At 45.6% G+C, this 27,305-nt stretch overlaps 1 protein-coding gene and 1 long non-coding RNA gene across 3 annotated transcripts in view; one reads left to right on the top strand and one right to left on the bottom strand.

Annotated features, from left to right (window-relative positions):
- The window catches only part of Itga9 (integrin subunit alpha 9), a 322,636-nt gene that overhangs the window by 266,373 nt on the left and 28,958 nt on the right, over window positions 1-27,305 (top strand). The window contains exons 24-26 of the mRNA XM_047531489.1: window positions 16,987-17,112; window positions 19,355-19,474; window positions 23,700-23,801. Coding sequence (XP_047387445.1) covers window positions 16,987-17,112; window positions 19,355-19,474; window positions 23,700-23,801 — 348 coding nt within the window. The remainder of the gene's footprint in view (window positions 1-16,986; window positions 17,113-19,354; window positions 19,475-23,699; window positions 23,802-27,305) is intronic.
- LOC124968748 (uncharacterized) lies at window positions 9,402-10,836 on the bottom strand. 2 transcript variants are annotated; one of them, XR_007105833.1, is made up of 3 exons: window positions 10,236-10,833; window positions 9,996-10,156; window positions 9,402-9,824 (listed from the first exon to the last, which is right to left on the bottom strand). It is a non-coding gene; the product is annotated as an uncharacterized LOC124968748 (long non-coding RNA). The 2 variants fall into 2 exon arrangements; XR_007105832.1 differs by having other exon boundaries at window positions 9,996-10,836.

The following is a 27,305-nucleotide window of genomic DNA, read 5'->3' as shown; positions in this document are numbered from 1 at the left end:
CTACCAACCAGGGTTGTGTGGAACCCTATGGAGATACAATGATTTCCCACAACAGAGAAAAAAGGTGGACAGGCCATTGTGGACTTAGTGTCCATCAGGAAGCCAAGTTGGAATGACCAGGAAAATAGATTGAGAGAGAGAGAGAAGAATGACAGATTTTTTTAGTCTGTCTAAAACCACATCATTACCAATGATAAATAATTCTTGAAACACTGAGTGAGCAAGCACTTATTATGTGCAAGACCCTAAGAAAAGGAATAAGTTACAAAACTGCTCTAGAAATTCACTGCCTTGAGTGGACAGATATATAGCGTGCAGTTGCATTGCCACATACCAATGCAGTAATAGAGGCATGTCTGGGCCCAAGGGACATCAGGAGTAGAATACCCACCTCGGAGAGCAGGTAGGAAATGCTTCATGAAGCAGGCTCTTTGAGGTCAAGGCCTAGTTGATGTGTAGGAGAGCAGCAGCAGAGGAGAACATTCCAGATAGATATAATAGTGACTACAACTGAATGTGTATCTTTCATACTTGGAGCTACATCGAGTTCTCTGGTCTTTCTACCTAGCTTTTATACAGACAGGTTCCCTGTGCTTTCCATGGGGCGTACGGCAGATAGCTATCTTGGCAGGATGACAGGAAGTACTAACCCCTGGTCATTTCCTGTGCTGGTGGTAAATTAAGGCCTGCTCTGGGTACACTGTGTGAGTGTCCTCCTGGCCCTGTGCCTTCATTTCTGCTGACTTAGGAATGGGGACAACCAACTGCCCTGTCCCCTGAAGCTGTCTAACTGTACACACATCATGGACATTGTTAGCAAATGATCCTCAGGCCGCTGTGGAGGGCAGTGGCTCTGTGGCAAGATGGCCTGTGTGAGGCAAGCTGTAGCCACCTGCTCCTTAGAGGAGATACCTGTTGGAACTGAGGGTATATCTTCTCTCACAGTTTGATCAGAACTGCCCTAAAAAGCTTAACCAGTTCACTTGGCTTCCGTTCTGCAGAGATGAAACATGTAGCAGAGCCCCCAAGCACAGGTCTGAGAGAGGGTCAAGATAACATAACTGTCACCAGCTTTACGGCTGGTGAAGGGGAGACCATTTGAATTTGGGGGGTGGTCTGCTCCAAAGTTCAGTTTCATTCATGTTGTACAAAAATTCAAGGAGGAGATGGAGATTTTTCTCAACCTCAGGCTCTACTGGATGAAGCTAAAAATCTGTCTACGTGAGCAACTTTTAACACCAGAAGGTATGTCTTTGGGGCTTGGCTCCTGTTCAAGTGCAAGAAGGAAAAAAGCCATAAATGATATTAATGGAGAGTGAAGGCCTAGGCCTTTCTTTCAGGTGAAAGTACTGGTATTTCAAAGAACTCTATTATGAAACTAAAAAGAACCATGAAATAAATGCCATACCATTCTTTCTTTTGGGGGGGCTGGGGAGTACCGGGGATTGAACTCAGGGGCACTCAACCACTGAGCCACATCCCCAGCCCTATTTTGAATTTTATTTAGAGACAGGGTCTCACTGAGTTGCTTAGTGCCTCACTTTTGCTGAGGCTGGCTTTGAACTCTCAACCCTCCTGTCTCAGCCTCCCAAGCCATTGGAATTACAGGTGTATGCCACCACACCTGGTCCGTTCTTTCTTCTTCCTACAAATCCATCTGAAAAAATGGGCCACCCCCCTCCCTCATTTGTTCCATATTGAGCAGTGAGTCTAAAGAAATGTCCTGATTTCCAGGTACTGAAATAGGGTGGTGATGAAGAATAATTTTCCAAGTCAATGACTTTGTTATGGGATACCATTAGGATATGGCTATCTATATAGATGAATATCAAAAGACTTACCCAACCCCACACAGCTGGTAAAGTAATAGAACTGAGTTTGTAACCAGCTCCCTCTGACTCTGAAGCTCAAGTGCTTCCCACTCTACTGCATTCCATACCCTCCTGGAGGTACAGCACATATACCCCCCACCCCACCCCCAGTCCACCAGAGACATGCTCAGTCAACAGACAAGTGATAAGCAAACCAGCAGGAACCAGACACCAAACACAGAGCATCAGCATAAAGCCAGAGAGGCACCAACTGTGGTCAAAGAAGAACCACTTCCAGAAGCTGCAGTAACTAGGTAAACAGAAGATATTAGTGAGAGATGAGCAAGAGTATTGTCTTCACAATGATGGGAAAAGACAGGGTTTCTGTGAATTAGAATAAACTAGAGATTTGTAAAAAAAAAAATCATAAATGGATACTAGATTTAAGTGTTTGCTTTTTAAAAGCCACAACTTATCATCTGATGATTTTGCTTTTAATCTTTTTACTACCATAAATTACAGTAATCAATTTCCTTATGAAGAGCCAAATCATCATTCTTAGATTATATCCTGCTTTGCCCAGAAGATGTCATTCTTTTAATAGGAATCAGTGTGCAAACATTATTTAGAACTTTGGTTATCTGTTTTCAAAATTGTTTGGCTTATAGTTTTCTTCTTGTATGTGAATGTTCCCACTTTCCTTTTCTGACCTCTACTGTACCATTATGTTAGCCTCCTAGAATGAGTTACTGATCTTTTTATACTCTGAAACAGCTTAAATTACAGGATTTATCTCTTCCTTGAAAACTTGGTAGAACTTGCTTGTATAGCTACCTGGGTCTGGTGCTTTTCAAAGGTATAGGTCTTTGTCTACTCTTACATTTTTTTCCTAAGGTAATTGATCTGGTTGGATTTTTTTTTTTTTTTTTTTACCTCATTCATGTCTTAATAGGTTTTTGCATTTGTGGAAATAAACTTGTAAAAAGATCTGAAACATCTTCATATGAATGTGGTTCTTTTATCATTTCTAGTGGGGGTTTTATTTTTTGATCAAGCTTGCTATTTTATTAGACAAAACTTCAGCTTTTGGTTTTACTGATGTGGAAAAGGCCAAAATTTTGTAAAAATGTGTGAAGGTAAATGAACACAAAATTCATGAAAGAACAACTTTTAATGACACATAAACATACAGATAGATATCTAGGGGGCTGGAATGTAGCTCAATGGTAGTGTGCTTGCCTACCATGCATGAGGCCCTGGGTTCAATACCATAAAAACAAATAAGTAGATAGATAGATACTGGCTCACCAGTAATCAGAGCATTGCAAACTCAAAATGAGGTTTTTCTTTCTTAAACTGGCAAAAATATTTTTTAAATTTTTGATATCCTAATATCACATATAACTAAAAATAATCAATAAAAAATAAATTTCCCAAATATTAAAAAACAAAATCACAGGCAAGTACTTTACCAGTCCAAATTCATTTAATTTTCATAGTAGTTCAGTGAGGAGATGGAGGCAGAGAGGAGTTGAAGGCATGGCCAAGGTCACAGTGAGTAGGTGGCTAACAGTCTCTACTCTTTAGCACTGGGCTGGACAGTCACCTCCAAGGCCTGGGCCCATCATGTTCTGAACCTGCAGCTGCCCTGCGGCTCTGGCATTACCTAGGTGTCAGAAGTGTGGAAATGTAGAATCTGAGGCTTCACCCAGACCTGCTGAATCCCAGTGGGCATTTAAACAAGATCCCAGGTGGTTCATTTGCACATTGATATTTGAGAAGCCCTGGTGGAAAACCTGACCCTTAAATCTCTCTGCACTTCCACTTCCACGTCTGCAAAATGGTGATGACAGTTCTTGCCACATGAGAGTGTGGTGGGATTTTTTTAATCCACATGTCCATTCATTCAACAAATACTTTACACCCAGCATATGTCAAGCATTGGGTTACTACAGAGAACAAAACGGACAGAAAACAATAATTACCAGCCCTTGCGTAGCTTATCTTCTGGTGGGGAAAGACAAATACTAAATAAGTAATAAATGTAGTATTTATTAGTAAACGCCAGGAAGAAAAATAGAGTCAGGCAGGAGACGGGAAGTGGGGAAGGATGTAATTTTAAAGAGTGATTGAAGTCTTGTGCCGAGCTTCACCTGGGGTAGGGGGGGTCAGGGCTCTCTTACAGGAGCTCGTAATGAGATCATCTTTGTGCTTGAAGGCCTTGCCAAGTTTGTGTTTTCTGACAAGTCTCTGCCCTTGATTTCAGCCCCATTTGATTTGTCTCTTTGGAAATGCCAGCCTCCAGGCGACGCCCACCTGGTGTCCAGACTGGACATCCAGAAGTCTCTGTGAGTGTGCTTATTAACTAGCATTCACTCCAGGGGAGTTTTCTGCCTCAAGATGAGTCATTTATTTCTCTGGCAATAGCAGTCGACAGTGACACTGGCTTTCTAAGCCAGCACATTTCATGTGAGAAAAGTCCTGGATTTTACGACTTAGCCATGCTTGAAGGATAATTGCAACTAGAAGCCTCCCCTGCAGCAGGGCTTGCTGTGGCTGAGACTCAGCTTGTACAGGAGCCAGACCTGGGACTTGAAAGCAACCCAGCAAATAACCCAAAACAAAATCATACAACTTGCATTTCTTTTTTAGTCTCTACTACTGTCCTCTGTCATGAACACATGCTTCTTCCTTCCCACCCCCTGTTCACCCTCATTTTTTTTCTGTAGACATTCAAGGACTTGCTTTGTATCAGACCAGCTTGCTGGATAAGAGGCTCCTTCTAATGAGGATTCAAAGCTCAGGAACCCCTCTCTAGCAGGAGCAGATGCATGTATGACCCCAGAGTAGCTCTGGGGAATTATATGATCCAATCCTCCACCTTTGTACAGAGTACAATCAAGATATCTCCCCAGTACAACAGAACCATGTTTCCAGAAAGTTCTTTTCCTTAAGCTGTTCCAGCATCCCTCAAATCCCATTGTTATGACTATGTCCAATTCTTCATGCTCTAATTTCCCACCCCCCACAAACCTTTTCTTAGTAAAATGGAAAACAGTTGTCTGGTTCCCTTTTGTAGAGATGTTGAACTATATTACATAATCATTCTTCCCCCTTGTCTTCCAAAAAAATATTATAATTCCTTTAATTCTCTTTTCCCCATCCAAATGCATCCTCTTTGCTTTCTCCATATTTTCCAAATAAAATTTCAAAATGGAGCATCAACTATGATGCCTCTTTGCCCGCTCCTCATCACAAACTGTTACCACTTAGGCATGAAGGGCCTGGTTTATCACTCGTTATGGTTTGGATATGAGGTCTCCCCAAAGCTCCGGTGTTAAGATAGGAATGTTCAGAGGTAAAATGATTGGATTGTGAGAGCTGTAACCTCATCTGTTCATCCTAGTTTGAATGGACTGACTGGATAGTAACCATAGGCGGAGAGGGCATGGCTGAAGGAGGTGGTCACTGGGGACATGCCCTGGAAGGATGCATCTTCCCTATGGCTCCTTTCCCACCTTTCCCTCTCTCTACTTCCTGACCCCTCTCTCTGCTTCCTGACCCTGCCATGTCCTGAGCAGCTTTCCTCTGCTGGGCCCTTCCCACGTGATGGTCTGCCTCACCTTCGGCCCAGAGCATTGGAATTGGCCGTCTGTGGACTAAGACCTCTGAAACTGAGCCCCAGATCAACATTCCCTTCCCTTAAGTTGTTCTCATCAGGTGTTTTGGTCACAGCAATGCAAAGACTGAAACACCACTCAACACCTTTAGCTGTTACTACCATTTATCTGTGCCAATCTCCAGTCATGATCTATCGCTATGTCACACTCAGAGAGACACCACTGAGAGTCTCTGTGGAAAGACCATCAAGGAGATCTTAATGGCCAAAACCGTAAGACCAAAACTCTGCTTTTCCAGGCCATTTTCTACACAACCCCCTGCCCCTAACCTCCCCAACCTTGTCTTCCAGCCACTCTGGGCAATGAAGGCTTGCTGGGCACCCACCATGCACTTCCCTGGGCACCTTGACTTTGCTAGTGGCTTCTCTCTTCCCTCTTGCTGTGGAAAGCCCACTGGTGCCCCCAGACCCAGTTCACATGTTGTCTCTTCCATTGTGCCATCCCAGATGGCTCAGCCTCTTCTAAGAACACACCTCGCTCAGGTCTTTGCAGAGCGGGCTCCCCATAATGCAGGTCTGCACCCAGAGTTTCCCTTCTCAGCAAGTCTTCTCGGCCACTTTCCCCAAAGTTGCAAACCCCATTGCTGTCTGTTCCCTCTCTGTTCCACTTCCTTGTGTGTTATTTTCTTCTTACAGCACTCACCATTATCTCAGATTACTAATTTTGATTCTCTGACTTCTTCCCTGAAATTAAAGACACCATGAGAGTAAAGGGCATGACCTTTGTCTTCCGTGCATTCCTAGCATTTGGTGCCCGGACTGTTTTTTGTGCTCGGGTAAATGAAAGAACTTGCTGCGCTCACTGTTAGACTCACTGTCACACATATTTCTTCCTGCCTTAGCATAGGGGGTGAGTCCTTAGATACCCTGCAATGTAGCAGGCCACCAGAGCACCTCGTATGTCCCAAGAACTTGAAAAATTTGCCTTGAATTAAAATCCTCAAGTGGAGGCATTTGGACCCATCCCATGAATCCGTAGCAGAAGGTGACTTAATCTCAATGTGAGAGAGGGAAGAAGGTGAAACTTCAAAAAGTTATCATAAATGAAGACTTCTAAGAGCAGAAGTACACACCACAAACTTTGGTCAGAGAGATTATGAAAACATTCCCTCCGTTGCCACTGCCCCACAAGCACATCCGCTGATCTTAGTGATGGCCCCCAAAGCTTTTCTTCTTCTTGATTTTGCACATGTATGAACATGAGCTGAATAGTCAGTTTCCTGAAATGGGTCAGGATAAGGTTTTATCTATCTATCTATTTATTTATTTTTTATTTTTTAACAGAAGCCAAACACTTTTTACAGAGGGGGCAGTGGCTGATTGAATTCTGGAGTAAGAGCTCTGGTCAACCTGAGCTGGGGAGGCAGGAAGTGTTTGCTTCTGTGCACAGACCATTTTCAACACACCCCCTCTGGTTGTGAGCACAAGCTCCAGCCCAGGCTGTCCATGCACAGTGTGGGTCAGAGGTTGCCCTTTCACCGGGTGGACAGAGCATAAATCTCGCCAGCAACGCAGTCTCCCTGCTGACCCGGGCGCCTGGCCTTATCAAGGGGCCCGAGTGTCTTGCACTCACAGCTGCTGCAACATCTGGAAGTGGTAATGCTTTGCTTCCAGCATGCAGGCCAGTTGGAATGCCGATGCCTCGGCATTTTCTGGTCTCTAACATGAATAGGCCTTAAGAGTCGGTGATTATGCAGTTGACTTCCCTTCATTCCTTAAAAGCAGCATGACACAGCCCCGCCTTTGGAGGGGTGATGGGTTGTTACTGAAGTCGATAACAGGAAATGTTGCTGAGGATAAACAGAGCTCATCGGACGTTGCCGACACACACGTGGTTCCATTTAACCTGCTGAGGCCTAATTGTGTACACTTCAGAAGCACCAAGTGGGAGAATGGCTTTCTGACGTGCACACCACATTTCTTTCGAGCCGAAGGCACTGCCTCGACATCATTAGACACTGAGACCTAGTTATCTCCCCAGCTGTCAGGAGCCAACTTCACCTACCTCTCTTCAATTACCTAAACTTAAGACCTGCGGCACGTTTCAGGCCTCCCGTGAAGTCCTTGAAATCTTAGATTTAACGAACGACACCTAGGTCTCACTTTTCATCCCTGTGGCGTGGACACCGTTAGGAAAGTAGCAAGAAAAGTCAGGCAGATGTTGGTGCCTGAACTCGGCATCCAGAAAGCAATTATCATTTACCTTTTGATAAAGGGGTAATAATCAACCACTATATCTACTAAGAACAGAGACAACCCAGTGACTCCTTTAACACAAGTAGGATCTGAGCTTTGTTCTTTACCATAGAGGGGTCCAAGAGCTAGAAGTGGAATTGAAACTGATGTAATTCCTCGGTCTGTGTTGTGTCCCTTATGGGGGTTACTGACTCATTTATTATCCAAATCAACAGACCATTCGACTTCCAAAATGTTTCATTATCTGTGGAAGGAAAACATTTCTGGCATGCATGTCAAGTGCTCAGATAACATATTTCTGTCTCGCTTTTTCACTAAAGAGAATCTGACCACATCTGGAAATTCTTTGGTGTCACTGCTGCTCTGAAACGACTTCCCATCTGTATCACTTTAACTGCAGCAGCGACCATCGCCATGCCTGTGATCGGGCCTCCTCCAGGGGCCTGTCTCTCTCTGATTGAATATAAATGAATTCTGTCTTGCAGGGAGTCTGGTGTGGCCCGCACTCTAGACCCTCCGGCATGCTGGCCTGTCACCCAGGGCCAGGGGGTGAGAACACTGATTTAGCCAAACCCTAAAGCTCTTGGAAACAAAATTCACCAACTTTCATCATCAGAGGCGAAGTTGTTCATGAAAGAATGGCAGACTCACACAGAGGTCAAAATTATACAATGGATTACGCTTTCCCTTTCCTCTGGAACATTGATTTTGAAGATTTGCCCCTTTATTTTTGGTTTCAGTTTTGGCCACAGTAAGAGCCTGAACTTTCCAGACCCAGTAGGGCAGCTTGTCACAGTGGTGACGGCGGTGGCCTTGAGGGGTGGGGAAGGAATCAGGGGAAGCGAGTATTTCATTTAGAAGAAAGTTTTTAATTAGAAGGAGAGAAGACATCTAAAAAGAGTTAAAGTTATGAACTTTTCAGGCTTCCTAACATGACTCTTCCTTTCTGATATTAAATGCCACTAGGTCCTTCTTAATTTCATGCTGCCCTTGATCTTTCCCCAAATCTGCAGACTTGGAGTGGGCTGTTCCTGTGAACGGCGGTTCCATGGCTTCATTTTCCCTTTTCAGTTCAAAACCAGAATTTTTATATGAGCTCTTCATTGATTTGACTCTTGATATGAGCATCGAAGCTAGAAGGGACCAAACAAAACTAGAGCCGCGTATTAACTTACCTCGCGTTGTGTGATCATTGGACTAGCTTTCTTCTTTGGATTTCTGTCTGTCTGAATGAACACATTGGAGCGTCTAGCTACACATAGAGATAAATATCAGAAAAATCGGAACTTGCCAAACTGATAAGCAAGGGTTCCCTTTTCACAAAGTAAAAGAATCCATTACTCTTCAGAAGGATATGCCAAAAGACACCCCTTGGAACTCTGTTACCTTTCAGTGGCCTGAGGGCACACCAAAATTATGTTCTCCACCTTTGAACACTTTGGTAGCGTAATGCGAGGTCTATCCATGTGAGGAACTATCCCAGCTTGCTATTGCTGTCTCTGGTCTTATGTTAAATAGCATCATTTCAATGAAAAAATCAGAGTAAACAAATGGAGCCTCTGAGTGTCCACCCCTGTAGGTTATTATGGATCGACATTATCACAAAGGCGTGAAGCGAATGGCAAGCATGAAAATATTTGTCTTAAGATTTATTATTAAAATAAGATCCTCTATTGTTCTTCAGTCAAAACCAAGAAACACGCAACAGTCAAAGCAACGTGATTTAACAGAATTTTAATATGAAAGACTTTGAACAACTGTGAATGTCGTTCACATTTTGCTGAATGGAAATGTAGGCTCCTATCTCATTGGGTCTTCCTGGTAGTAAACATCTTAGATCAGCCTAACGAAGCAATTGGTATCATTTCTCAGCCATTTTATCAATATGATCTTCTCTTCCAACTTTGGAGTCCTAAAACTAATATCACCACAGCCACCGAGGAAAACGTGGAGCCTCTGGTAACAGGACGGGGACTTGCAGTTGTGGGAAGCCTTGGTTCCCAGAGTAGGCAGTAGGTAATTGAATTAGCAAAGTAGGCCTTCAGAACATTCTCGGGGTCCCAACCTCAAAGGGCGTGTGAACTCAGACAAGCAGGCTGTTGGCCGGGGGCCCATCCTGCTTACCCGGTTGCCATGAGCTGTGATTATGTAACGTGATATGGAAAAGTGGCCCAGAGATGTAACAGAACAGAGAGTCAACGGTTAACAGAGAAATGTGAGTTAACACGAAACACATGTTAGTCAGGAGTGAACCCGTGCCCCCTCCAATCCAAGTCAATTCGACAAACAGTTTTTAGATCAGACTTTACCCGAGAACTGCATCGGCGATGACTCTAGACATGGCTCATTTGAGTCTGTTCCTCTGCTGATTCGGTCTCCCACTCCCCTGTTGTTGGCTGTGCACAGCAGTCAAGGGACATCAAGCCAGGGACATTTGGAGGATCCTTCCTCTCCCTGAAGCCCCAGCCAGCTGGATTATGGTGAAGAGACCAGGCTGATGTTGATAGGAAGGGGGCATCTAGGTCTCAGCCTGTTAAAAATACACTCACCATTTCCCAGGCCTGAGGTAACGCTGGGTCCTTAACTCTGAGTCGGGTTGATCTGTGTGGCTTACACCGTACGTGCTCCTGCTCTGATTCCAAGCCTGGCTCCCACCACCTTCTGGGTAACCTTCCAAGATTTGCTTGCAAAGCACATTTTCTGTTGTTAGACTGGTATTCATTCATGAAGAATGAGATCTATTTAGTTCGTGGTTCTGGAGGCTGGGAAGCCCAAGAGTGTGGTGCCCACAGCTGGTGAGGGCTCTTCGCTACGTCCTAAGATGACCTAGACAGAGGCGGCTCGCCAGAGAGCTCACTTGTATAACAAAGCCACTTCCATGATGGTGGATTAATCCATTTACGGAAGGCAGAGCCCCAAGCTCTTCCCAAACGCCCCACCTCCTCGTACCATTAGCAAGTGAATTTAAGGATCGTGTTTCTAATCCTTAAATTCTAAGGATCGGGTTCTAATTTGGGGAACACTTTCAAGCCTGGCCGCCCTCCGCTGGTCAGGCCCGCCCTCCGGCCTCCTTTCTGGCCGCTGCTACCCAGCACTCGTCCACTGTGCCTCCCCCGTGGGCTGGGCTCTGCAGATCAGGTCTGCAGGGTGCACCACGCCTTGGCTGATGCTCTTCCCTTCTGCCTGGGATTCCCCTCCTCCTCAGCCCTCGACGTCCTCTTTATCCTTTGATCCAGCTGAAATGCCACTTCCTCTGGGGAAGGCAGATCACTGGCAGGGCTGATCTCCTGGCTGGAGAGAGTTGTAGAAAACGTTCATGATCACAATAGGAGCCTGCACCCAGCCTGGGAGTGCAGTGGTGGTCCAGGTATGCAGCCGGGGTACGAGGAAGACAGTGGGAGAGGGAGCATCCTGGTCTTTGGAGACGTGCTTCCCACACAGAGCTCGTGGGTATGTGGCACTTGACTTCTCTGGGCCTCGGTTTTCTCATCTGTAAAATGGAGGTGAAAGTTAAAAAGACTAGACTTCACCATTTTCTTTGGTGGCATATATCTCTGGTTAATGTCTCTGTCTTGCTGGTTCTGGGACTGAGTCTCCAATTTCACTCACCACACTGTTGCAACTTGGCAGTGGAATATTATTCAGCCATGATAAAGAAGAAATCCTGTCATTTGCAGCAAGATAGATGAGCCTTAACGTTATGTTAAGTGAAATAAGCCAGGCACAGAAAGACAAAAACTGCATGATCTTATTTTACATGGAAGCTAAAAAATGTTGAACTCAGAATTAGAGATGGGGGTTAGAAGGACCTGGGAAGGGAGTGGAGAGAAGGTGGTTAACAGGTATGAGGGTACAGTTGCACAGGACGAATTACCTCTAATGTTTTGTAGGGCAGCAGGATAACTGGTTGACAACAATTAATTGAATATCCCAAAATAGCTGGTAGAGAGGATTTGAAATGCTCCCAATACAAAAAAAAAAAAAAAATGACAAATGTCGGAGGTGATGGACATGTCAATTACTTTGATCCTTGGATATTGTACATTTATATTGAAAACTCATTCCATCCACCATAAGTTTGTATGATTTTTATGTATCAGTTGAAAAGCTTGTTCTTTAAGTCCCAGTTCAGATGGTTGGTTGGTCATGAGGTCCCTGTACTGATGACAGTGCCCGTTGTGGATATTCAGGGTATGCTCTGTCTGTTGGAACAGTACCTCGTGCTAGCTAGCCCTCTCCCAGAGGACTTCTCTGTCCTTCCCATCTTCAGGCCCAGGGACAGTGGTGGTGAGAGCCACTCCGTTCTGAGGACCGAGGTGAGACCTGTGTTCCCTGTCTTGCTCCAGGTCAGCAAACAACTCATTGAGGTTCCTAAGGGAGGGCGCTGTCCTGAGCCTTCCACCTGGAGATGCCCGGTTTTCCCAACCTCTTTCTCTGACCACCAGAGCTGGAAGAGGCCTCATAAAAGCTCCAGGCTTCCCTTTCCCACCTGGGGGCAGGTAACATTGTCAGCATCATCCCTGTAGCATGAGCCCCAGTTCATGCTGGTCTTTCCTGAATCCAGGTCCCTGGAGCGAAAGGGGTACTTCAACCTCTGACAGGCCTGAGACTTTGGCCGCGTTCTGGCCACAGTCTCCCCTGAGCGAGGTGGACCCAGATTCTACCACCATGCGATGTCCATATTCTCCATGGGCTCCCACAACTAGGGCTCCTGACAGTTTCCCAAATTACCACCATCTCTTGGTTTCAGCTTGCACAATGTTTTCTTTGGGGTTGGGGTAGGGGGAGGACAGATACCAACAGAAAACCCTTAATAACTGCCCTGGCAGAATTCAGCCTTGTCCCTGTGTCCTGTGTCCTCTTGTCCTCCTTTGTATGCTCAGTTAGATTCTTTTATTCAAATTCCAATAGCTGTGGGCCTCTTCCAGCTCCCAGGGGCCCTGCAAGATAAGCAGCCATGCCATGGGAAGCATTTGGACTCAATCTGCAAAATACTTGAGAAGTCCGTGGGCAGAGATGACCATGGGGACAATGCCACCGCATCCTTGGCCCACCAAGGAAATGAAGCTATTGGACAGTAGTCGGGTGGTGCTTGGATTGTCTGCAGTATGGGAAGGAAGCATTACTTCATTTGATTTTGAGCAAAGAATTTGGTTAAAACCAGGTTGTGGGGTGAGCATTTGCTTACGTATGTGATGTGAGATTAAGTGACCCCATGGTCTAAGGAAAACGACACACACAGATCGTCCTCAAAGTGTGCAGTGGCATCTCAGCATAACCATGTGGGTCACTGTCCTAATTTTATGGACCAGGCAACTGACGCTGTGGAGACCCAAGTCAGCATAGCTAGGCTGCAGCCTGGGACCGTTGAGTGTTCACAAAGAGGGTCTGTGACACAATTCCACCCGGGTTGCCGGATACGGCTCACGGCCAACCACGTGACCTTGGACAAGTCACTGGACTCGGGGCCTCTGGTTCCTTATCTGTCAGCTGAGGCCACGGGACTGCATGATCTCGGAGCTGCCTTCCAGAAACAACATTCCAGGGTGCTCTGTTCGCCTTCCAGCGATAGAGCAGCCGGCCCCCCAGCCTGCCCCCCAGCCGGCCCGCGCTTTTACCTCCCATGGTCTGGGTAGGAGTCTTTTTTCTTTTCTTTTCCTTTTTACCTTTTTTTTTTCGGCCATAGAGCAGACAGGCAGAAGTGGGTCAGGATGGAGGACTCTACGGTTTCCAGCTTCCTCAGCTGGTGGTTCCTTCTCTTTGACCTGGGTAAGAACAGGAAGAGATGGTTTCCTTCCCCCGTCGCTCCTCCTGACCCCACCGCAGCCCTGTCCTCAGCTGCTGAACCTCAGAGGCAGTGCAGGAAGGTAGAGCCAGGGCCAGAGCTGGATGGTGTGTGTCCCCGCCTGGCTCTGCAGCCTGCTGGTGGCAAGACCTCTGCTGCCCTCCTGGCCTCCCCTTCCCCACAGCTTCCGCATCCATGAAGCCAGGATGATGAGGGTCCCCGCCTCGGGGTGGTTGTGAGGACTGAATGTGGATGTGGGGAAAAGATTCAGAGCCGGGACACAGGAAGAGCTGGATAGGTGTTCCATGTTGTCATCTTGGCCGTCACATGATCTGTCCGACACACAGAAGAGTGCCTCCCATCCATGACCCCGGCCAGGGACCGAGTTGCTGAATTTGAGCCAGTCTGAATAGCACCCGTGCAATACCCAACAGCCTGTTCAGTCTTCCTGTGAAACAGGACCACCCTGAACCTTCCAGAAAAAAAAGTTTTCCCCAATTAGAATGATTCCTGCGGAACCACAGTCAGGAGCACAGACAGCCAAGATTTTCCCTCACCACAGACTCCATGCCACCAGGGGCAGATTGTCATGTGGTATCACGTCACCTCATGATCACTTCCCTCTTGACAGCCACTCCTGCCCCATTGAAACTCCCCATGGAAGAGGAGCAGTAAACTTTGAGCCTGTCTGTGTCTCTTCAGGTCGATGCTGGGCTTAGTTGTTTCTTGCCCCTCCACCCCTGGTCGCTCCCAGCTCCCTGCCCTTCTCTGCTGGTATCTGGGACAGATGGCAGGGCCAGCTCTGCACACCCCAGGCACATGCGTGCAGCTGGCTGGCTTGGGGCTCTGCTTCCTCTGTCTGCCTAGAAACCCACAGCAGCAGTTTGCAGAGCAAGGAGGAACTCTGCCCCACCTCTGATTTCAATTAGGGACACATGCATCCTGTTGGTCTAGCCCCAGATCCAACGGATTGGGCGGCCAGGCCTGGTGATCTTCCCAGGGATGTGCATGCCAAAGGGTTGCAGAAGACCATCTTCCGGCAGTCAGACAGGGAAAGTGGGGCCCCATATGCTTCAGAGTGAAAGAGGATGGGAAGGAAGAGCCCTGAGCACTCGCATCCCAACTTTCCAGTGCCCCGTGACCAATGCTGTCCACCCAGCAGGTACGGCATGTGCCTAAACAGAGCACAACCCTCAGCTATCACCACCACCTTGCTGCCCCGAAAAGGGAGACCTACCTCCCCCACCCCTCAGCTTAATAGGAATCAGAACTGTGGTTGCCTTTTGGATAAGACACTGGAAAGGGGCCAGTGGGAACTTTCTGGAGTCATGGACATGTTCTGTACTTTCGTTGGGGTGGTGGTTACTGGGTGATCTCATTTGTCAAAGTTCGTCAAACTGCACTTACAATCTGTGCATTAGAGGGAGCGTAAATTTTATTCCAATTGAAAGTGTTAGAAAAACAGATCGTCAACTACTTATGAAATCTAATTATGTAGTTGTATACTTAAAAGCTGAAGAGTAGCATTAATTTATAATACGCTTTCCATTTTCTCACATCTCACAAATTGTTTTATTCAAACATGCATCTTTTGAGAATACTGTTACCAGGTCACTTTTTTAAGTCAAGTTTTCCAGAATATATCATCTTCAATCTCTCTCATTTATTTGAAATGCAGAATTTTTTGAGTACATGTTTGGCATTTCATTGCAACACACAAATACTAATTTACCCAGCAGCGGTGGTTTTTCTCATTTGTCTTACAAGCAGATATTCATGATCTTCACCACATTAACAACATATGTATTGCTTTCTAAAAGGAACTTTAAAATATTTATCATAACTTCCAACAGTTGGACCCATGGATGGGTCCAAATCACCAAAGATGCATTAAATTTCAGTGCCTCCTTTTCTTTAGTCCCTCTAGTTACTTCTAAAATCATCCAAAACTAGTGTTAAAATTGAGACCTGAAATTCCTGGCAGATATGGATTCCCCAAATTTTGCAGTTCCAATAAAGTAAGTGAAAGAATCCCAAGTCGTGAGAACTTTTGAGGGACAAAAGCCTTCCAAACTGTGAGACATTTTTAAAGGCAACATTCTCTTTTCTCCTAGTTAATCTGAGGAAATAAAAACTTCATCTTGTTTATTTTCAGACACATATAGTAAATTTTGGAATGTGTTCATACCAGAGATAAAGCAGAGATTCATTAAGCAAATTTGGTGATCTCGTTTTATCGTGCATTATTAAAAGATTATCCTTCTTAAGCTGGAAGTTTCTTTATGTAAAAACTTTAAACCTTGCACCCTAGCACAAATGGGAAGTTGAAACATTCTTGAGTAAGTTCAAACACACTATATTTTATTCACAGGCATCAAAGATAGGAAAGTTTAAACAGATGATTCTAGTTAGCAAGGGGATTGTAAACACAGTCCTAAATTATGGATTACTAATTACTAACATTCTGGTCTGGCCTTACATCCTGTTCCGTCTTCAGCTCTAACCAGTGGAATACGGTGATGGGTGAAGAGGACTTTGGTCCGCAGTTCCTCCAGGTGGGCGTCAAAAGTGCTGTTCTTCAAGGACTCCACCTGAAAATCTGCTCGCTGTTGTTTTGGTGTGTTTTGATTTTCGTGGCGCTGTTGCTCAGCACCATTGCTGTCAGGAACAAAATCAGATGACTCACTGAGAGCTCACTGAATGTCGAAGTCCCTGTCTGGCTCAGGGCAGTGTCTGTCCAGCATATTTTTATATATTTTTTTAATCTGATGTTAAGTGGCATATATGTGTTCGGGACTCTAGTTGGAGCAGAGGTGGAGCACAGAGCCGGGCTAATGCACTTTCTCCCTCTCAAGAAGGGCTCCTTCTAGCACCCCACGGGCTCCGTGAAAACTTCTAGCAGAGGACTACCTTCTGGCAAAGGTCCACCGACGGATCTTAATATCTCCGAAGACCCGAGTTCTAGACCTGGGCTCTTGACTCTGCGTGCGTTGGCCAGTGGCTTGGCTTGAGCCTCTTTTTTCCTGATCTACCCTAACATCAGTGCCTAACAGAATGGCTGTAAGGATGTTTGTAAATGTGCTTTGGAAATCATGAAGTGTAAGGTTTATTGTGTTCCAGGTCTTACTGTTTCCTAGGCACATCTCATTTACATGTTGCGTGCCAGCTCATCTCCATTATTTAGGGACTTAAGAGCCACATTTTCTGTTATTTGGCCCTGTGCATGCTACAGCTTCTATCTTAAAGCCTTTTCAGCCAGAGCTGGGCAGAGTAGCGTGCACTAACGGTCCCAGCTACGCGGGAGGCTGAGGTGGAGGATGACTTGACCCCAGGAGTTCCAGGCCTCATCTGGGCAACACAGCAAAAGACCCCCATCTTTAAAATAAAAGCCTTCTAGTCACTCCTGAGAATGAACAAGGAGAAAAACACTCAACTGGTACTCTCTCCATGACAAGGGACTCCAGGATAGTATTCTTGGGACTAGCCACACTGACAAGTCTTCTTTCCATTTCCAGGTTGGCCAAGAGAAGGGAAACTGCTCTTTCCAGAAAAACCCAACCCCCTGCATCATCCCTCAAGAACAAGAAAATATCTTCCACACGATATTTGCTTTCTTCACAAAGTCTGGAAGAAAAGTCTTGGTAAGGATTTGCCCAGTGGCTGGGGTAACATGGGTGGTCCTCACCCAAACAGAAGTCTGAGATTAGAGGCCAGTTTTCTGTTTGATATTTGTTATTTCCCAAGTCTGCTTTTCATTAATTGACTTATAAAATCACAAGTCTGAGGTTTCAATCCTAGCATTGAATTTAAATTCCAAATTCCATTGCCTGGCAAAGTTTCTCCAAGCACAAACTGAAATATTTCTCCAACTAGTCTGAATCTAAACAAGAGTAATTGTTCTTGTGCAGCCACTTTGGAAAACCATACACACACACACACACACAATGACCCAGCTATATATATATACCATTCCTGGGCTACCCCCAAGGGAAATAAGTACATGCATCTGCTGAAAGATTAGGGCAAGACTGTTCATTGCAATCTTATAGTAGCCAAAAGCAGAGAACAATTCAGGTAACTATCAATAGGAGAATGAGTAAACAGTTATGGTATATCCATGCCCTGGAATATCACACAGCAATGAAAAATATGTAATTACTGCAACACACAACAATATAAGTAAATCTTACAGACATGCTATTGAATGAAAAAAGCCAAAGACAAAAGGACACGTACAGGACCATTTCACATACGTGAAGTTCAGAAATAGCAAAAAAATGAAGCTGAGGCAGGGAGGATCACAGGCCAACCTGGGCAACTTTGGTGGAACCCTGTCTCAAAATAAAAAAATTAAAAGGGCTGGGGATGCAGCTCAGTGGTAAAGCACCCACTTTAAATCCCCAGTCCCAGAAAGGAAGGAGGGAAAGCAGGCAGGCAGGCTTATCAGTGGCAATGGGGTCCGGGTAGCGGGCTCTTTCGGAGGCGTACCAGTGGGATAGGGTACGAAGGCACCCCTTCGTTGACAGAAATGTTCTACATCGTGTTCAGGGTGGTGATTCTCTAGGTATGAAAATATAAACATGTATCAAGGTGTACACTTGAGATTTGTTCTATTTACTGGGTTTTTAAAGAGTGAAGGTGGGGCTGGGGTTGTGGCTCAGTGGTAGAGCGCTTGCCTAGCTTGTGTGAGGCACTGGATGCAATCCTCAGGGCCACATTTAAATAGATGAATAAAATAAAGGTCTATCAACAACTAAAAAAATATTTTGGGGGAAAAAAAAAGTGAAGGTGGTGGAGATGGAATCAGAATGCTTTTTCAAGTCCTCCTCTCCCTAGACCTTTAGTCTTTTTGGTGCTGGGGATGGAATCCAGGGCCTCACGTGTGTTAGGCAGGTGCTGTGCACTGAGCTGAGCTACAGCCCCAGCCCTGGTTAAGTTTCTTCATCCTGGGCACATCTCACATTTATCCTTTCCTTCCTCAGTCTCTTCCACAGTGGAGAAGGGCAACTGTTGGCCCCTTGAAAGATTTGGATTGTTTCACTTCCATAGTGAGGATGGTACTTCTGTTTTTAAAAGCCCTTAGAATCCTTAGATGGAGTGATAAAGCATCAAATATGCTTGACAGACACAACTCTGTATCTGACTATAAATTTCACCTGCCACTGTATCATCATGAAGGCGTATATACTTTGGATCCTACAATACAAAAGAAAAATTTCTCTTTTACAATTTGGAGTTTACATTTCTTTGCATTTTTATTTCTTTTTATTTCTTTGTATGTAATTTCTGTGTTTTCTTGAGCAAGACTCATGTAACATTTTTAATCCCTCTAATTTACCCTAACTAAAAAATTACCAGGCAGAAATTACATTAATGTAGGAAATATACTTATGTTCAAAACTATCAATACTATCAGAATATGTAGAAGGAAAAAGTCCTTTCTCTTTTAAGAAAACAATTGGTTTCTTTATGAAATCCAACTTTTTGGTAGGATTAACCTCAGACATGCTTTCTCCCAGTTGCTTGACTCTGAAGCATGTTCCGGTGCCTGCCAGACTAGAAATCCCTTGACTGCCCTCTGGTGGTTACAAAGAGTGATTGCCTTTTGTCATCTTTAAATCATCTCCATCATTATCTTTATTATTTTTTGTTTGTTGGCAGTGCTGGGCATGGAACCCAGGGCCCCGGCACATGCTAGGCAAGTGCTCTACCACTGAGCTACACCCCCCGGCCTGCATCTTCTGTTTGATTTCCTCTGCCTGGAGTTGACTTAGTCTCCGCAACAGAAGCCCTGGAGCTTGCCGCTCTATAAATGGTTGTGGCTTTGACTTTACCTTCCTACCATTTAACTGTTCTCTGATTTTTTTTTTTTTTTCTTCTCAGGACTGTGAAAAGCCAGGAATTTCTTGCCTAACAATGCACTGTAACCTTAGCGCTCTTGCCAAAGAGGAAAGTCGTACTCTAGACGTTTATATGCTGCTGAACACAGAAATACTAAAAAAGGTGAGTCCTAGGGAACCTGCACTCATGGGCTTCATTTAAAAGCATTAGAATTCATTTCCTCATGACACTCTGGCTGCTCCTTTTAAATTTTTTTTTTTTTTTTTTTTTGGCATGTGCCATCAGTAATTCTGCCAGGTGGTACCAGGGAAAATATCAGACGTTCACCACTCAAAAGTGTGCTTACAGCACAACAGGACAAGAGAATCATGGGAGAGTTTGTTAGATTCATAACTGATACACGCCTGTAATCCTAGCAACGTGGGAGGCTGAGGCAGGAGGATTGCAATTTCAAGGCTAGCCTGGGCAACTTGGCGAGACCCTGTCTCAAGAGAAAAAATCAAAAGGGCCGGGGATATGGCTCAGTGGTCGAGCACCCTGGGTTCCATCCCCAGTACCTCCCCCAAGACTTACTGAATCGGCATCCTGACTTTAACAAACCTCCCAGGTATTACGTTCCCTGTTCTTTAGTTTGCATCAGAATTACCTGGAAATAAATGTCAGAGTCCTTGTGGGTAGAGTCTGAGGTTCTGCGATTCTTACAGGGTCCCAGGTGATACCAGTACTGCTGGTCTGGGGAACGTGTTTTTGATCAAGGGCTGGCAAGCCCTTTCTGTAAAGGGCCGGTGGGAGCTATTTTGGGCTTTACAGGCCATATAGTCTCTTGCAACTGCTGGACCCTGTCATTGTGTTGCAAAAGCAGCCATAGACATACTCAAATGAATGGACATGGCTGTATTCTAATGAAACTATATTTACAAAATCAGAGGACCAGATTTGACCGATGAGATGCAGTTTACTGATTACTTGTTTTAGAGAAATCCAATTGGGGTTGGGGGGAGATATATATATATATATATATCAGTGAATTACTACTGGTCCTTGAAGAATCATATAAATTTATTCTGACTTATTTTAAGGTGAGAACTGCCAAGTAAGAGAGATCCCTTCCAACAAGAAGCTCTAAAAATAATTGCATATGAAGATAAAACAAAATATGCCTGTTAGCCACAGAGATTCTATTTATTTTCCTTTGGAAAGACCAAATGTGTTTATATGTGATAAGCCCATCAGGGGGTAAATGAATACCCTTAGAATAGTCCTTCTGTGGTCATTTTGAAATTAGACACAGCAGTAACCTGCTGACCTGAGAAGACCCAGGCAAGGGGAGATGTGTTCTCCCCACTTTTAGCTGTCGCAGGCTCCACAAGCCCCGGGAGAGCTGGGTACAGTTCTGGTTTGCTCAGGAAGAAAGTTGCTCTGGGGGAAGTTGGGCTCACACAGTGCTTCCATGGTGAAACCCCCCTTTATAAAGGACAGCATTAGAAAAGGAGCAGGCGTGAACTAGAGCCCTGCTAGCCTCCTCTGCTTCCACAACGTCATCTGGAAGCCCCACGTCACAGGCGTCCCTTCCTGGCATGAGTCCCAGCTCAGGTTGGAGGGCCTGTGATTCTGTATACTCACCTGTCCTGCCCATCTTCTGGAGGATGACATCGCCGACAGTTGTATTTCCTGTGTCACTCTTGCCACTCTCCACCGAGCCGTGTTGATGGCTCCGATGGGGGGACCACCATCATGCCTCTTGCCCTTCAGTCACGTGTGTGGCTCTGCAGGCTGGGTCTTCTGCATCTCTCTCCCATGACCTCCGAGGACCCTGTGCCGAGAAACATGTCTCACTGACTGCTGTCCCCATGTCATCCAGGCCAGTGGAACCCCAGATAAGAGAGCTGAAAGCAGTGTGACCACGGAGACTCATTATTCAAGTGACCTTTCCGCAGAAATTCCAGGTGCAGAGGGAAGCCCAGTACACAGCTGACCTGGAAGGCAGATGGGGCCCCAGCTACTCCTGGAGCTTGAAATACAGAACTGTGGGTCCCCCGGACGCCAGCTCCTACGGGGAGCTGAGCCAGATGGCTCAGGGGCTGTCACAGCCTCCCTAAGGACAGGGAGCAGCTCCAGCCTTGTGGTTTGCCTGGGCCTAGAGCTGTGTTTATTTTCCTTTTGACCTTATGGTCTGGCCCTAGACAAGGGAATTTGAGGTTTTATTGTTTTGACCTTAAGTTTTTATTTGAAATATAGGATCTGATTTTTTAAAGCTTCAGAGGATTCAGATTTCTTTGAAAATCTTTTTCCACTCCTTGAGGCTTTCTTCACTGACTCTATAACCACCAGAGGCCTGTTCTATGCCAGGCTCCTCATCCGCTTGGCCTTTGACTTGGGCAATCGTCATCATCATCATTATCACAATTAATAAGTGATGAGGATGAGTCATGATTGTAAATACAGTATACCCTGATACATAAAACCACATATTTATAAAACTGCCAGGTTGCTAAAAGACTATTTGCATGTAAAATTATTTGCCACTAAAAGTAGTTAACTAGAGCAATTCCTTTGAACAACTAGCTTCCCGGAAGCATTAAAATATATTTTGGTGCACACCTGTAATCCCGGTCGCTCCGGAGAAGGATCACAAGCTTGAGGCCCACCTGGGAAACTTAGCAAGACTTTGCCTCAAGAAAAAGTAAAAAAACTGGAGATGTAGCTCAGAGGTCAAATGATCCCAATCTCCAGTACTATATATATATTTTTTTTTTTAATTTTATATATATTTTTAATTGCAGGGAGAGGTTATAAAATGATTGGATTTGATCTGTTGATAACACAGGACCTCATTAACATGTACAATTAATATGTTTATAAAAAATTAGAAATATATTTCATGGTCATTTTAAAAGAACAAGTATTTGTACATAACAGGTAAAGTGCATAAACTAGGATCCTTTGTGGTTTCTTTGGTGGAGATGAGAAAAGGACCCCCCGGGGAAGAGTGTAGGGGAGAGTGCTCTGCTTTCCTGTATCTTTGTAGGTTTAGCCAGAAGTGAGTCAAAGCTGGCATCTGAGAGCCTCTGACTAAGATTAGATAATTGATGAAGAGAATTTTTTTTATATATATAGTTCTGGAGACTGGGAAGTCCAAGAGCAAGGTGTTGGCATCTGCTGGTCCTCTGGTGAGGGCCTTCTGGCTGCATCATAACCTGGCACAAAGGGCATCACATGCAAGACAGGGCGAGTGTGCAAGCTCAGGTCTCCTCCTTTTGTCAAGCCACTAAGGCCATCGTGGAGACCCCACCCCCACCCCACGACCTTATCTAATTCTAATTATCTTCCAAAGGCTTGCCTCCACCTACCACTAATATAACATTGGGAATTAAATTTCCAACACATGAATTCTGAGGGGACATCCCCAAACCATTGCAGCCTCCAGAGTGACAGGCAAGCTGAGTAAATATGGGTGGGCATATTATTAGACACCTTGCTGGCAGAGCTCAGGCCGCCCCAGTGGTGGGTACTGACACCCTAGTTCTATGCCCTCTGTTCCCACAATGGCAACCAGGCACCTCTCTGCTCCACAGTCGATGCAGCACCATTTGTACCACTAGCCGCAAGGTCCTAGACCTTCCCTGGGTCAGGATTTTGCCTATCCTTGATGCTTTCCATATTCCTTCTCCATCCCTGCTTTGGAGCCATTTTCTGATTATCTGGACCAGCGACTTTGAATCTGAGTCCACAGCAAGGCTTCTGACTACTTCTGCTGGCAGCAATTCCTGAGTCTTCGATGTAGCCCCTGCCCCTAGTTGGCTTTCTGTTAGGCCTGATTTATAGGCTAGAGGTTTCCCCCTTCTTAGTCTCTCCAGTCGGTACCCTCTTTCATGTCCAGTGGCTTTGACTCCAAAACAGCTTCATTTAAGGACAAACAAAGAGTTAAAAGAAGCTCTTGTGAAAGGCTCGAGGGCTATGGTCAGGACAGGAAGATTCTATAAAATAGAAATCATATGGCTTCAGTGGAATGCCAGACATGGGATTGTTGTACACAATTAGACAGCTTCATTTGTCCTCAGCTCTTTGTGAATCCGTCAATATCAACATCCAGATATCTGGCTCTTACCGCTTGGAAACCACAGCACACAAGTTTGCCTGTGTTGATGACTGGCAAACACTGTGGTGTTTCTGCGTCTACCACCATCTGAAAAAATTCTCAAGAGAGACTTTGGAAGTATGCATTTATGTGGGTTCCTGGGATGGGGAAGTTTTCAGTTCAGTGAAACATCTTGTCTGGTCTACAAGGAATCTTGGAATTTCAGTTCTGCCCAGTCCCTCTCAAGGAAAAAAATCATTTGTCATTGTCACTGGAAAAGCTTACGGTGAGCTGTTGTTTCCTCCACAGGACAGTTCATCTGTCATCCAGTTCATGGCTCGAGCCACGGTGAGGGTGGATCCTGCCCTGAGGGTGGTAGAAGTGGCCGATGGGAACCCAGAAGAGATGACGGTGAGTGTGCCCCCTCCCCTGGGACAGCCCTCCTCCGAGGGCCAGCGAGGCTGAGTGATTGGAGACCCAGAGCTGGAACGTGAGGGAGAAGAAAGTCTCTGAGCCAAGATGTGGGGTTTGTGGTCGACCCAGGACCATGCCTGCCTTGGCCTCGGGGCTCCCATGGAGAGCTGCGGCTTGTTCTTGTTGTGCTAGCCTTGTTCTTTAGGACGCCATCGTTACGTGAAAGTTTCCCGCTGTGATTGGCCAAAGGAAAAATAGTCTGGAAGTGCCCTTGATCGGGCTTGGATTTCCACCCAGAAGCCAGAACTATTTTTGTCTCCCTTAGACCTTTCCCCAAAACCTCATCTGCCTTCCCAATCACATTGTTCCATAGATAAACTCTGAGTGCCTTAAAAACAAGTTGTTTGGTTAACTTGAAGAGGTCACATCCACATTGCCAAGACCTGGAACCTTCCCTTTCACTCTCTTCCTGTCCCTGGTCTTCCATAAGGTGCAGCTGGTGTGCAGGCCTCAGGGACGCGGGAGGGCGCAGCAGACCTCAAGGCTTCGATGTCAGGGTGAGGGAGAGGCTGGAAGGAGACTATGGCCTTGGAATTCTGCTTTCATTCTTGTTCTTGGACAGTGGACTCATCTGTCCTTGACCCCCTCCACCCAGACCCTGGGGGAGTAGAAAGGGGAGGCAGCAGCCCATGAAGGGCTTTATTTTATTTTTATATGGTGCTAAGGATCGAACCTAGGGCCTCACGTGTGCTAGGTGAGCACTCTACCACCGAGCCACAGCACCAACCCAGAGTTACCTTCTTGAGAGAGAGGCATGCCTTCTCTTGGAAGGATCAGTGTTGCTATGGCAAATTTACAGAAGTGGTAAATTCATAAAGATGAGGTACTTACACACGCACAAAATTATTGACTTGTTTTCTGATAACACTGGAGACTCCACATGTTAAAATATCAGGATACAGAGCAAACGAAAGCCCGTTCTTTTAAGACCCTGGCTGGGAAGGATTCCTACAGAAAATCAATCCTTCAGGATTTCAGTAAAATCTTTATTCTGTTCCTGTTGTTGGTGAGCAAGAGTCAAGAACATCAGGGAGCCTGGAATGAGCAGGGGTGCCTGATCGGGTGGGGTGCATTAGTGCTGCTTGTAGGGCCGGGCACTCCACGCTCCGTGCAGGGACACAGGGTCCTCTGTGGACTTGAGCTCCTCAAGTCACGTGGGCACATTGTCCAGGCACCAGTTTTACTAATAGAAAAGGAACAGAATGGCCTTCGAAACCTTCACCCCACTCATGCCAGCCAGTTCTTCTGGCAGGTCAGACACATGGAGTTGGCTTTTGTCTTTTCCCTCTGCCTTCTGGCCATTTAACTATGATTGGGACCTTCACTTGTGACCTGGAGATCAGTGGTTCCCTGCTTGTCGTGATAGCTCTGGTTAAAACAGTCTTATAGAATGAAATATGTGCCCAACATCAGAGATTTAAAATGTCCTTAATCGTGTTAACAATAACTAACAGGCTTCCTTCAGGTGAAATTGCTTGCTAGCTGGATGAAAGTCACTGGGCACGTTGCCTTCTCGTAGAGGACTAGCTGTGGGATCCAGGAAGGCGTTGCTTAACATCCCGCTGTGGGATTCTGAGTCATCTATCTTCCTCCAAAATACTGCTTCCATCAGTTTCTGTTCCATTTTGAGCACCATGGTGATATTTTTATGATCAAGAGTTCTGGGGAAGAAGCTGATTTTTTTTCCCCCTCTGTGCTCCCGAGGAAAAAAACTTAATACACGTGGGAATCCGTGATGTCCCCTTCTCCCTCCTTTGCATGACTGCCTTTTCAATCCATGAGCTAAGGTGAAGTTCTGCAATCTGTTCTCAACTTTCCTGGCAGGAAATAAAAAAATCATTTCTAAGTTGTAAGGTTTTCATTTTTAGAACAAGCACGTTCTTCCCTGCGTGACTCTTCTGAATGCCTGGCTCTCTGTCAGCCATCCATCTGAAGGGGAATTTCCACAGAGGCTAGCCACCAGATTCAAATCAGGCAAAGCCTCACAAGATTTCAGGCACCAAATTGTTATGGCCTTGGAATGAACAGGAAATGTATTTGTGTACGGTATCAAGCAGGGTGTGGGTGAGAAAAGGAAAACAATCAGATTTTTAGCCACTGAAAGTGTACATGGTGGTAAATTTAACTGATGGGAAAAATCAAATAATTTTCCTGCAATTCTTGTGTTCTTTATTTTTTTAAAAATAAAAAGTAGCATGGTACAAGTAGTGCTTTACATTTGGATGAGTAACTAGAAATATGTCATTTTTTCAGGCCTTTGCCTTATTTATTAATATATGCATCCAGGGTACTTCCCAGATAGCATGGTATCACGTATCCAGGCCCAACCTCAGAACTTCCAGAGAACCAGACTGGAAACACAAAGAGGGGTCAAGAAACCTGGCAGGTCCAGCCCCAGGAAGAATCCAGAACCCTAGACATTGGACTCAGCTGCCCCAGCCTCTCTTGACCTCTTGCTCCAGAGTCAGGCTGGAGCCACTTGCTTGACTGAGATTAGGTCTCTATCCCTGGGGGACCAGCTCACTGGCATTATTGAACTTTGTAGTGGAGAGGAGGAACCCTACCTTTCCCTGTGTCTTACACAGGGGAGGAGCCTCCAGCACCAGAAGGGGTTTGAATTCAGACTGAAAAGTGACAACTGTCCCCTCAGATGTTCTGGGGGCTTCTTTGGTTTTCCTTCTGTTGGTTCTTGTAAAGGTCAGGAGCAGGCCAGTCAAGCTGGTTCTCCTCTTGGAGTCCCCACCTGAGTGAAAGTCTTTGTTCAATCATTTAGACCATTTTTGTGGTGGTAGCTTCCTGGGCAAGTTGCAGTCTTAATGAGAGAACACAAAAATCTTTTGTCCAAAGATAGTTGGGGAGGGTGTGAACTCTTTGCTTTGTTCTCTTTTAAGAAGCAGTGTGCTTGAATGAGCAACGCTTCCTGTCCCGATTGATGGGACAGGAGGGTCCACGGTGCCTTCCCTGGTGAGAACCGCTAAGCCCCTCCCTCTGGTGACTCAGAGTGTCTCTGACACGTGGGGAGAAGAAATGACTTGCCCAAGGTCTCACTGTGGCTGAGACAAGGATAGCATAGGACTCTATGTTGGTCCTTTCCCCTCTTCCTGGCATCCACTCAGTCACATGAGAAGGCACTGAGCCATTCTGGATGAAGGAGCTAGACAGAGGCAATGTGGAAAGGAGACAGATTTGTTTTAAAGCCTCTCTGTTCAAACTGCTCAGGTGTGTGCGGAGCCCAACCAGCTCCTCCAGGCTGCACCTGGCTCTCCTCGTCCTAGCTCAGGCCTTCCCTTCTCAGTCTGCAGTAGATCCCAGCATTAGCCTCGGCTCCACGTCCCTGCTTTCCTTCTAAAGAAACCTGCACTCAGGGTTCACAACAGCATGTCCTGCTTGTCCTCTGAAACCATTGGGTTCACAAGCACATGCACAGACACGCACCATCCA

The sequence above is a fragment of the Sciurus carolinensis genome, chromosome 17 (genome assembly GCF_902686445.1).
Source record: "Sciurus carolinensis chromosome 17, mSciCar1.2, whole genome shotgun sequence".
Lineage (NCBI taxonomy): Eukaryota > Metazoa > Chordata > Mammalia > Rodentia > Sciuridae > Sciurus > Sciurus carolinensis.
This window is presented reverse-complemented; position numbering and strand designations above follow the sequence as displayed.